Below are 12,248 nucleotides of genomic sequence, written 5' to 3' on the forward strand. Positions count from 1 at the left end.
TTGATGCTATTCACCATGCCAATTCAGAGATGCGATTTACGGTGATTTTTTTGTATTACTTTTTGAAGATGCCATACTACGGTTGAAGGCTTCTACTACCAATTTTCAGCTGCCTTCAATACAGCCAGCGAGCATTGTGAAATGAAGCATATCAAGAGCTTGACAACCCCCACCTTAGATGGCAATCCGTCCCAAGACAGTAGCTATCCGGGCACAGAGCTTAGTTGGAGATACCAATGACACCTGCAATTGATTATTAGTTTCTTCCTCTTTGTTAGGAGGCAATAGTTTTACATACCGCAGGCGGGACGGGGGCCGGCGTTGCCAGTCTTGAGGGACTCCTCGTTGTCACCCTTGCCGAGGTCGTCGGTGCCGCCGTGGACAACGACGGTGCGGCCGATGACGCTCTCGGGGCCGATCAGCTTGACGTGCTTGTCGGTGACGGTGCCCTTGGAGTTACCCTGGCCATCGGTCTCGATGTTGCCAAGGTCGCCGACGTGGCGGTTCGCGTCCTCGGGGGCGCCGTGAGTCTTGTTGTGAGGGTTGACTGCAGCGTTCCGTGGTCAGCTCTTGTTTACCTTGCTTCCCACCAACTGATGGCGTTCCTTCAGACTCGTCTCCTAAGGATACTTACAGTGAGGGCCGGCGGAGGTGCAGCCGTTGGTGTTGTCACCAAAGGTGTGGATGTGCATGCCACGCTTGGCATTGGCGTCGTTACCGGTGATGTCCCAGGTAATGGTGGTGGGAGCGGACTCGGACTCCTGCTCGAAGACAACGGAGCCGGTAACCTTGGAGTCACCACGGACGACAGCGACTGGGAACCAAGGTTAGCGAACTGCTTCATCCTCATCTTGATAAAGCGCCCCCCCTTTCCTACCCCCCTTCGAGGACAGCCTTTTCTCCCCTTGGCTTTCTCCACGACGGGAACGACGGGAACCATCTGAATTCGAACCAAACGGATCGACAGCAGACGGCGCAAGGAACACGAGGATGGAGTCGATCGAGCTTGAAGATTGGCCAGCGACAAGCTGGTTCCCAGTCGTAGGCACGTCGCTGAGCCATCAGGGTGTTTGCTCTCTCCCACGTCGTTCCAAAACCCGCTCAATCCAGCGCAAATTGGATGGTCGGCCTGCGTTACCCCTCCATCCCCGGCTCTGCGGCTCTGCACTAGGCCGACGAGGAAGGTTGGTTCCCGTGTATATAAAGAGTGACACTTACCAGCCTTGACCATTTTGAATGATTTTTTTGTGGTACTTTGGGTTGGAATTGGTTTTGTTGTTTTGCGGGTGTGGTTGTTCACGCAGCAGATGTTGAGGAGAAGGGAAATGATGAAGGTTCAAGGTGCAAAGAGGGGAAGAAGGGGAAAGTACCTTATGGAGTCTCTGAGACGGGCCAGCTCAGACGGGGGAACACTGGGGAAGAGAAGAGACACACACGCACACTCAACGCCTCACTCAAGATGGATCCCTCACTGCGAATGGAAAAGGGCGGGCACCGACGGCCGGCTTGCACGAACTCTGCGGACGCCCAATGAGGAACGAGACGTGATATTTCCGTAAGGTACCTTAAGGTAGCAGGAAAAGGCACAATTCGGAATTCCGAGGTACAGAAGCTCGCCTCGCCTCGCCTTGTCTTCCGTCAGAGAACCGCTGGAAAGCAGCAAACACGGCAGGGTTGTTCGTCTTCTCGCCCGCTGGAATTTCCCCTAAAGTCCGGCATCTACCTTACCCCTCCTGTCCGATTCTAGCAGGTATTATGCCGTGGTCCAAATCCCGGTGAATGGCCAACACCACACACGCTGTCACGCCCAGCTTGCGCTTGGATGGTGGGGGAAGCTGCTGCCCCGCTCCAGCATTATCTCATCGCCGTCATCTTGGTCCGGGTGGATTCGGGTTGAGCTTCTGGTTGGCTGCTTGTCTCGCAGTCCTCCGGGATGCTTACAAATGAACGAATGGTGCAATGCAATGGTGAAGGAAAAGGTACTGCGATTGCGGGCAATCAACAATGGAAGTTGTTGCCGTATTCTTGATCCTGCCAGTTTCGTCTTGGGACACGCCGTCGAGAATGAGGTGGAAGAAGGCCGATGCTCGGCCTGCCGTCTCTTGAATATAGGTAGCGCGCGCCAGCGCCACGATTGACATGTCACAAGAAAGCCCTTTCAACTGTGGCTTGAACAGCGGGGAACTCGGCGAATGGCTGCTGCAGAGTCAGCGGCGCCGTCAGCAACGCAGCGCACCTCATTGTCCGAAAGTGCCGGGAGTGGCTTAGGTATACCGTAGATATCGGAGCCTCTTCATCATTCGGTCCCGGCCTGTAACTCGCAAGTAATCAGCCACAGTACGGCATCTTGGTCATGATACGGGAGGCAGCCGAGAGTATCCAGAAACTGGTCTTTGTTGATGGCCGACTCGGTACCGTGCCACTACCTTATAGTCAGATTTGGTCGATAGAGTTTAGGTGCCATCGAGAGCTTCAGCCATTATCCATCATGCGCTATATGTTATCATCAACGCTAGCATGGAGCTCTGGCCATATAGCTGGCGGGGTCGTTTCGAGGCATCTCTTGCGGACAACTTCTTTGACATCATGACTGCACCGCGGTGATCATAAAAATGTCGAATACGAAACATTCAAATCTGACAGACCTGAATGATCATCAATCACATTCTGCTCTACGATGCTCCGCCGGTGTTGCAGGCGATTATGAACGTCTGTAACATCGTCGAGTGAGTCCGTATAGGTATGTCAACTGTCATCATCCCTGGAACCTGTGGTCAACCTCGGCACATGGCTGGAGCTTTACTATCAGGTATTATTACCCAAAGCGACGTCCGCTTAACAGCCAGTACCGGCTGGTTCGGAACCAGCTGCAGTCGTATATGTCGAGCAATGAAGCCAGAGTCCCAAAGACGGGCGAAAGTGACCAACTGGAACAAACTTGAAGCACAAGGGGTGCCCGCCATGCCTCCTGCATGAGTCTGAACCATTCGACCAGTCAAGATAGGCAATTCGACGGCTAGGGAATGCTGACGGCTGCGGAGACCAATCCCATGGCGCCGCGCTCTCCAGATGCAGTCAGCCCTACGGATCAGAGCTTACACAGTACGGTCGCTTTTTGTACTTGGTAGTAATGAGTCGAGTAACCCAGCTGTATGGGGGTTCCTTCGCCATGCTGTACTACAGAACGGCTGGCTGGCGTACGATACGAGCACGCAAAGTTGTTGGGAGAGACACTGCTCCAAGTAGCATCTCGTTTCCGACTATGATGGGGCTGCCAACTGAGTGAGACATCCAGGAGATAGGCAGGCCAAGGATACGCGACGCGCGGGTTAGCAGCAACGGCAGCGATCCCGGTGGGACACGTGGTGTGTAATAGTTGACATTCACCTTGCCATGCTCGCGGAAGTATGGTATTGGGCACAAGGGAACTCCAGCAAAACCTCAGTCTGGGGTCGGCGAGGGGGGTTTCAGCAGATCGAATTTCGGACTTCCAAATAGCATATCCCTCCCCAAATGTGTTCGAGCGCATCTCTGTGTGATGGGGAACAGAAAAGTATATCGAGAGACGAGACATAAAAAAGCATTGCGGGTAGGTCGGGCATAACCAGCATTTGCTTTTTTTTTCGTTTCCAAAACGACGACTGATGAAGCTGGATCTCCCGCGGGCCGCGCAACACATTTCCCCCTGTCGGACGTTGTGGGAGAATATACGAGAATGGGGTTCGCTAGCAGATTAATATCCACCCGGCAGGGACCCCGAATTGTAGGAATTTTCCGTGCGGCCAGGTTTTGGACAGGGCCATCCAACCGTCGTGCAGCCCAAGTGTGCGGTTAGTCGAAATACGAGACTGAAAGAAGGAGGTGGTTAATGTAGGGGAGCCGACATGATGGGCCGCTACTGGGATCATATGAGTACCTATAAGAGACCTGAGTGATCAGTTACTGAAGCCTTGTGTCTCCAACACCCCGTACTCCGTACTCATCGTCTGTCAGGCAGGTTGTCAGCAGTGAAAACAACAGCAAACGCCAAAAGAATGCGAAACGAGCCTTAACTGGCGAGAAAGTGGTGGTGAGGTGGTAAGGTGGTATTCGGTGGTGAAGAAGGGGTGAATGTCGCAAGGCAGGAAACGAAACAGATCAGCGTCGGCCATTGGCTCGCAGCCCCCGAGTGCTGTTCCAGCTTGTCCATCCTGTTGGTACTCTGTACGGGATACGGAGTAATATTTGGTCAGTCGAAAATCACACGTACTTGAGCCATTTCAGCATTGACTTTGAGACTGGGCCATTGTGTTCATCTGGGACCGGATCGAAAGTAAAGTTGATGGGAAGTTAGACTGAGAACATCAGACGGCGACTAAAGACACGGTCCTCAGTGTCTGAGAGTCGCCCTCACCTTTAATTCTCATCCCCGGTCCTGCCGCCTTCTCCAGTGTCCCTTCCTTCGTCTCTGTTTGAGAGAGAGGTACCTCACTGTGCAGTGCATTCCAAGATATTTGGGAAAGAGCGATGCATAGGTAGGTAGAAGAAGCCCTGGAAAGAAGTACGGTACGTACAGCAAGGTATTCGTACTCGTACCTTAATTGGACGTATCAGCCAAGTCAGCGGCAGCCCAGCCCAGCCCACACCTCGATGCTCGTGGGAAGCTACTCGTGGACAAAGTACCTTTTCACCACTGATTAGCAGTGGAGGTACCTCTCCCACCCAATTGATCCAGTCCAACGTCCTCGCTCATCTTCCCCATCCTGTCCGTCCCAGTTCATTGTGGTGCGGCCAAGCCAAGACTCTCTCGGCCCAGCTTCAATTTCTTCTTCACCTGGGCCCTTTTCGCAACACATGACGGACGGATTGCTAGGTACCTGGCTTAATTCCTTTTCTGGGCAGTTTGTTCCTGTTGGTGCCTCATATTTTGGTCCCAGCGCCGCGCCCATACCTGCACCCATAACTCCTCACCAGGTACCTTATTACCCTTTTAACCTGACCTTTACCGATCCTGGGCCTCAATTCATTATTAGCGAACACAGAGAGTGATGTATGTTGTCTCTCTTCTTCTGCATACCTCACACTTGAAAGCGACCGACACGAAATCATCGCTCCTCGTCGTCTGACTTGGGAAAAGAGTACAGTCGGCCGGTCGTCAACGGAAATTTCCCACACGGTCACCCACCCCGCATACTCCCACGGGGCCAGACATCGAGGGAGACGGCAAAAGCGCACACACGACGAACGCGGAACTACGTGCGACTCGACTTCCTGGTCTACGGAGACAGACACAGCGAGAGGGGTTACGAGAGACGGAAAGAAAGGAAGCAAAGACCTCAGAAGGACCAGCACTATCCTGGGAGAGAGCCTCGGACATTCACTTCAGGATTCGCAAGATTACGCTGCCCTGCCTGCACTGCACCACCGCCAGCCGCAGGCCAACCCCGACGATTCTGACCTTGCGACTGGACTCCTGTGACGACTCTCCAGCCCCGTTCTTGTGGCTTGGTTTTCGCTCTCGCCGCCAGGCAGACGCACCGTGTCGCACCGTGTTATTTGTTGCTTCACTGCTTCACCTCTTCCTCGCCATCCAACCCAGTGAACTGACCGAGAGCCCTTCTGACAGCAACCGACCCTTATTCTCGCTGGGCATTTGTATTTGTCTTCAAGGTCGCACCGCTCTTTTCACAACTTGACGCCCTTTCGACTGTTCAACGCCCCCGTTTGCCGCGCGACGGTCGCCTTGTGCCTGTCAGTCCTAGGCTACATCAGCCCGACGACCTTCTCCAACTTAACGTCGCCGCACATCACTGCCCAGAGGGTAGCCCGAAAGACGTCAGTCCTACTACCAGGCCCGCCTGCGCCGCACAACAGCACCACCCGCGAGGCTCACCCCGCGGCCATCCGGACAAACAACTGTACAACTTACCATCATCCGACAGCGTCGCTCAACATACAACAACACTCTCTCTGGCGCATGTATAGACGAACCCGTGAACAACGAAACAACGAACCCGCACCGTATAGCGACCAACTGTCCCATCGAGCTCGCTACAGACAGATGCAATCAAGCGCAACCCGGCATTCTGCTTAGGTCGACGACGCAGCAGCTTGCCCCAGGGACAGATTTTCACACCTAGTCACGCCGACGTTGTCCTCGTTCTGCGCGATCGATATGTCTTTCCGCGGCGACGGTCAGCGCCGTTATGGCCATATCCCCCCAGTACAATACCCCACACCCGACCAGTCGCAAGATCAGTCGGCTTACCTCGGGCGGCGGCCGAGTTTCAACAATGGTGATGATGCCGCAATGTTCGATCAGAGCCGGGCGCAAGCTCGTGGCCATCAGCAGTCCGCCTCGAGAGGCGAAGACGAACTCTTTTTGACAAGCCCGACAACGTCAAGCCATTCTGGAGGCCGCCACAGCTACGGCTCGACAAACAATGCGCTTTCCGGTTACCAACACCAGTACCAAGCTTCCTCGCCTCCAACCTCTTCGCACTCCAGCTACAATCCTCAGGCCTTTGCGCGGACGCCATCGACGGCATCGACATCTCTCCCATATCACCCCGGTCCCCCGAGCCGATATGGATCCGCCGCTTCGCCGACATCATACACATCTCCAACACAACCTAGCTACCAGCCGGCGGCCTATAACCCGGCTGCCTATGCGAGCACAACAGCTCCCCAGCGTCAACCGACATACTCAGGCTACAACAACTACAGCCAAAGCTACGGTTCCCCGACGGCTCCTCAGTCCTCCCAGGGGTTCGGTCACTCGCCTACCTCCTCATACCAGGGCACTTTCCCCTCCGCGCCATCCGCGACTTCGCCCGCACCAACCTACGACTCGACTTTTTCGCAATCCTACGGCAACAACTACAACTCCTATCCGACAAACGGTCACAGCTCGGCAGCTTCTTACGCTTCGGACAACTCGCAGACACCCTACCCGATCCAGTCGTCGATGCCCGTCGGGCCAAACTACGCCGATCCCTCTTCCTTTTACAGCAGGTCTGACTCGGCAGCATCCCCGATTCCTTCTCCGCAGATTCAACAGCAGCACTCCCCCGGCTTGCAAAGACACCCTACCAATGCCCCTCTACCCAGCCGGCCGATGGAAGAGCCCACCTGGGACCCGAGCGCCATCACTCCCACAGACGAGGACCAAGCTCAACTACAGGACTCTCTACTTCAAGACATCGAGGCTGAGCTAGGCGGCCGGCACCGCCCCATGCCCATCAACGGACAGTTTTCTGACGACGAGCTTCAAGGACTACGGCGGTATAACTCGGATCTGGCTGCCGCCGGCATGGCACCAACCTCGAGCGCGCCGACGGCCAACAGGGCTCCAATTCCCACTTTCGATTATGATGACGATGATGACGACCCTGAGGGAACTGCCGGGGTGTTGGCGATGCAGCAGGCGGAGCTGGACGACAAGAGATTCAGCAGTGTGCCATTTGCTTTCCCTGAGCCAGTCAACATGAACCCTCTTCCACCACCACCCGAAGAACAGAGCGATGATACCGACTATGGCGGGATGGACCTGGGTGCGCTCGCTGGTGGATATGCTGGCAATCTGGCGTACGGCAGCGAAGTTGTCCCGACACCAGGTCAGGACGGATCAAGGCCACTGCCCAACCCTAACGACTACGATGTTTCTCACGAGGCCTACGAACGGGCTCCTGCTTTCCGAGATGCCGAAGTCGACTACGGCGGCACTGGCGGTCTACAGGCACCATCCGCTCACCGGCTAAGCTTCGATGATGGCGATGAACACGTATCTCTGCACTCGAAGCAGAGCGGCAGCGAGTCGCCGTACAAGGAGGACTATCCCGATCTCTACTACCACCCAGGACTTTCCAACAGACCGCTTCCGGCACTTCCCCCAGGTCCGGGTAGCGATACAAGCTCTTTACTCTCAGTTCACCCGACAACTCGCAGCTACCACTCCCACTCGCTCAGCACCGACTCGCGGACACTGCACGATGGCGGTTCAGACTACTATGGAGGAGGCTCTACCGGACTCAATTCTCCATTCCCAGAGCGATCTATTTCCCTATCGAGCCACAGCCACACGCCTCAAGTACAAGCCCCTGTTCGATCACGAACAGATGCTGCAGAGGAGAGGAGGAAGATGGCCCGCTACCAGACTCAGCAACAACAACTTGCGGCACAACAAGGCCTACCATATGATGGCTACGAGTCGAATACTCCGTCATCAATGACATATGACATGATTACGCTACCTAGCGGCCGTAAGAGAAAGTTTGTTCCATCCAAGCTTACTTCTGGCGATATCAGGAGGTGCTCTGAACCCTGGGCTCTCAGTGGAATCGCTGCGTGGATTCGCGAAATGGCCGATGGCGAACCTGATTTGAAGCAGAAAACTGTCGAAGAGGCATTGCTCAAGCTGTTCACCGAAAAGGTTCCAACCATCAATGTTGCCGATGCCGAGCTTCTCAGTACTCTCGTCTCGCAGCTGATGTTGGACGCTGGAGTTCTTGTCCCAGAGGAGGAGTGGGTCAAATTTGGAAGCGGTACAATATCCGGAGTCCTTCCTCAATTGACGGGCTATGGCTGCTATGCTCCGAAGTTGCACGACGACGACTCCCAGCCTGGACGTTGCTACTCGCATCATTGCATGAGGACGCTCAGAAAGGCAAACTTGGATGATATGCTCCTCGACGAGGTCAAGCCGGCAGATTGGAATGTTCACTATAAGATTCAAGACGCCGAACTCGCCGAAAAGCCGAAGAAGGAGATTGAGCGTCAGCACGTCCTTCACGAGATCGTCAACAGTGAAGAGTACTTTGTCAACCAGCTCGAGGTTCTGCGCGTACTATACCGAGACCACCTACGGAACTCCCAGCCTCCCATTATCCCACCCAACAAGATCGATAAGTTCCTTCAAGTCGTTTTTGGGAAGGCAGACGCTGTCCAGCTCGTCAACAAGGACAATCTTTTGGCACAGCTCAAGTACCGGCAACAAGAGCAAGGTCCCTGGGTATCCGGTTTCTCCGATCTCTTCCGTGAATGGATCCGGAAGGCCAAGGACATCTACATCGACTATGCGTCACAATTCCCGTATGCAGAGTACATGGTGCGGAAAGAGTCCGACCGAAATCTGTTGTTCCGCAATTTCCTCGAGCAGGTCATGCGACACAAGCGCTCGGAACGTTTGGGATGGCAACATTTCCTCAAGACCCCCATTACACGTTTGCAAAGATACTCTTTGCTGCTAGAAACGGTTGAGAAGAAGACACTTCGGGACGATGAGGAAAAGGCCAACTTGGCCAGGGCGATCGCCGAAATCCGCAATGTCACGATGGAATGTGACACGAAGGTTGCCGAGATGCAAAAGAAGGTCGAAATGATGGAGCTCAACTCCATGCTCGTCCTCAGGCCTGGATTCCACTCCGTCCTCAACCTCGACCATCTTGGTAGGGAGCTTATCAAGCAGGGCGATCTGCAAAGAATGGGCTCCAAGGGCGTCAGATGGGTTGACACACATGCCTTGCTATTTGATCACTACTTCATCCTAGCAAAGGTTGTGAGCCCAAAAGACGTCAGAGGCGAGAAGAAATATGACGTGTCAAAGGAGGTGAGTTTTTTTATTGTATTATTAAGGAAACATTGATGCTGACAGTTGTAGCCCATTCCTATGCCTCTACTATTCCTCGACAGCATGAATGATGACCCCATTTCGAAGCAAAAGGGCATCACTGCTCCTCTGGCCCGCGCTGGCGGCGCAGGTTCTGACCCAAGGTTAAATAGGATTGCTACCAACGGCACTGAGCGTCCAGGACTGGAACATGTCGCAACAAGCTCCTCGGTTGGATCGACTTCAGCAGCCAGACTTACACCGACAATGTCCAATGATCCTGAGGGCAAGATCCTCTATCCTTTCAAGATCAAGCACTTGGGCCACGAGACATACACACTGTATGCTACATCAGCTCAGAGCCGCGCTGAATGGGTCGAGAAGATCATCGAGGCCAAGACACGGCACGCCAAAGCTCTTTTCTCTCAAAATGCCGAACCATTCCGCCTTCGCGTACTGGCAGACAGCGCGTTCGTTTATGATGCGGCTTCAGCTGTCGGCAGGCAACCAGGCGTTCCCATCCGCGGCACCCCTCTCGACCGCGCTGTTCGGGAGATTGAGGAAGTCTATGGACCAGGCAGAGGGCCGGCCCCCGTGTGCAGAGCCCAGGTCAACTGCGCTTGCGGCTTCAACGCATTTGGCAAGTCGATCGTTGCCATCGGAACAGACTATGGCGTGTACATCTCCGATGCCACAAATCCCCGCGGCTGGATGAGGGTAAGTTGAAAAGTCCAAAATTGGCATCGCTGATCGCTAATGAGCCTGCAGAGTGTGCAAACAAATAGGGTGACACAAATAGCTGTCCTCGAGGAGTTTTCCGTCTGTCTCGTTATTGCGGATCGCTCTCTCATCGCTTACCCCCTCGATGTTATCGCCCCAGTATCGAACTTCCCTGCCCCTGCTCACGACAACCCGCGCCGCGCGCCGCAAAGGTTAGCAAAGGATGTCGCTTTCTTTGCCACAGCGCGCATGAAGGAGCGCATGTTGGTATTCTTCAAGCGGAAGGAAGGCATGCACAACACCTTCAAGGTACTCGAACCCGTTTTCCAAAAAGCATCAGAAAAGAGACCTCGCATCTTTGGTGGCCGCAAGGGCTTGGGAGGCAGCACCGACTCCTTCCGCGATTACGACGAATTCTATCTCCCGACGGAATGTTACTCTCTTAATCTCTTCCAGAGTTACATTGCCGTATCAACGGCAAAGGGTTTCGAGTTGCTCACCCTCGACAAGAAGCAGACAATGTCTATCCCGGACCTGAAGCAGCCCGCCATTGCGAATATTGCAAGCAGGATACGGGATCAAAGACCTCTAGGCATGTTTAGGTTGAACGATCAAGAGTTCTTGCTGGCGTACGAGGACTGTGCTGTCTACGTAGACAAGCACGGCGACGTGAGTCGCACTTTGATTATGGAGTACTCGGGCAAGCAGAAGAAGGCTACGAGCGCGACAATGTATGGCCAATACCTTCTTCTCTTCAATGGAGACTATGTCGAGGTGCGTAACGCCGAGAACGGCCGCCTAAGACAAATCATCGCCGGTCGCGACGTTAGGTGCCTCGACTTTGGCGTTAGAGGCCCGACTGGTGGCAATGCCTCTGCATCACAGAACAGTTGGCTCGGCGGACAGACACCAGCAGGAGAGGACTCCAAGGGAACGGTCAAGATCTCAATGAGTCACCCAGAACAACACGGTGTGCAGGTCGTTCTCGAGATGCTTCTCAACAACGGACATATGGAGAAGTAGAGCGATAGACCGGTTCACATCAGACGAGCTGCATCGGGATGCCATGATTTGATGAGAGGAATACTTTACACGTCCCATGATTGGGCTGGCGGTCTATGTCTTCTGGCAGATTTCACACCTTTGGATGGAAAAAGTAGCTCAGAGAGCCATTTGATTCCTGACTGGCAAGGACGAATATGGAAATGATGTTGTGCGCGGACCGCAAGGCGTTTTGGGTCAACAAGAATCATGAGAGGGTTTTTGCGTGCATTGGAAAGGGATGGCGGCGGTGGACAAGGCGGATCATGTTGCTTCCCAGGCCACGGCCGGGGTGTTTTTCTCTCTTCCTCTTTTCTTGTTTGATGTTCAAGTAGGGAAACCTTTTTTCAACTGATATAGCCTCGGGGTGTGTAATGCCCATAGAGGAGGAATTCGACGATTTCCACGGTGGTCTGTCTGTCACTTGTCGATGTGATGATGTCTTGACTCGCCCTTGCAGCTCAAATTGCCTCGGATGCTAAGCTTGATAACGCAAGTTGGTGAACACGAACGTGGAATTACCCGCCACCACAGTTGATCTACCTACAGATGCTCAGAAGCATTTGAATAAACAAGCAAAAGAACCTTTCGGTCTTGGCTTTGAGAGACAAGCAACAGAGTACTCGCTTTTTTTGCTTTCATTTTCAATCACCTGCCCTCTCACTTACCTCGGCTTAGGTACTTACCCAGACGGGTAGGTGCAAGTACATGGCTGCGCAGCCGCCGGGGGATGACTTCTTGGCGGCATATAAGTACGTCAGTCGTCAGCATAAGTATCGGGCGTCGCGGGCAGGCAAGGGGGGAGATTATTGGGAAGGTGAACCTGTCAACCTGGTGCGTGGGAAGCTCGGCTGGGTTTTGTCTTTGCTCGGAGGCTGGGCTTGGTGCTTGTTTCTACAAG

The 12,248-nt window shown here is 54.1% G+C and overlaps 2 protein-coding genes across 2 annotated transcripts; one reads left to right on the forward strand and one right to left on the reverse strand.

The window, feature by feature from the left end:
- Positions 1-220: 220 nt before the first annotated feature.
- Positions 221-1,231, reverse strand: CABS01_11918 (superoxide dismutase; the record flags this gene model as incomplete). Its single annotated transcript, XM_060545272.1, has 4 exons — positions 221-243; positions 299-547; positions 635-814; positions 1,219-1,231. 4 exons carry the CDS (start codon positions 1,229-1,231, stop codon positions 221-223), a joined length of 465 nt encoding a protein of 154 aa, XP_060397137.1.
- A 4,923-nt stretch (positions 1,232-6,154) lies between these two features.
- Positions 6,155-11,329, forward strand: CABS01_11919 (CNH domain-containing protein; the record flags this gene model as incomplete). The annotated part of the gene is made up of 3 exons (XM_060545273.1): positions 6,155-9,586; positions 9,638-10,303; positions 10,355-11,329. The coding sequence occupies 3 exons, from the start codon at positions 6,155-6,157 to the stop codon at positions 11,327-11,329; spliced, it is 5,073 nt and encodes a 1,690-aa protein (XP_060397138.1).
- Between the last annotated feature and the right edge of the window lie 919 nt (positions 11,330-12,248).

Source organism: Colletotrichum abscissum (genome assembly GCF_030869225.1).
Source record: "Colletotrichum abscissum strain IMI 504890 chromosome Unknown Scaffold_34.1, whole genome shotgun sequence".
NCBI classification, from domain to species: Eukaryota; Fungi; Ascomycota; class Sordariomycetes; order Glomerellales; family Glomerellaceae; genus Colletotrichum; species Colletotrichum abscissum.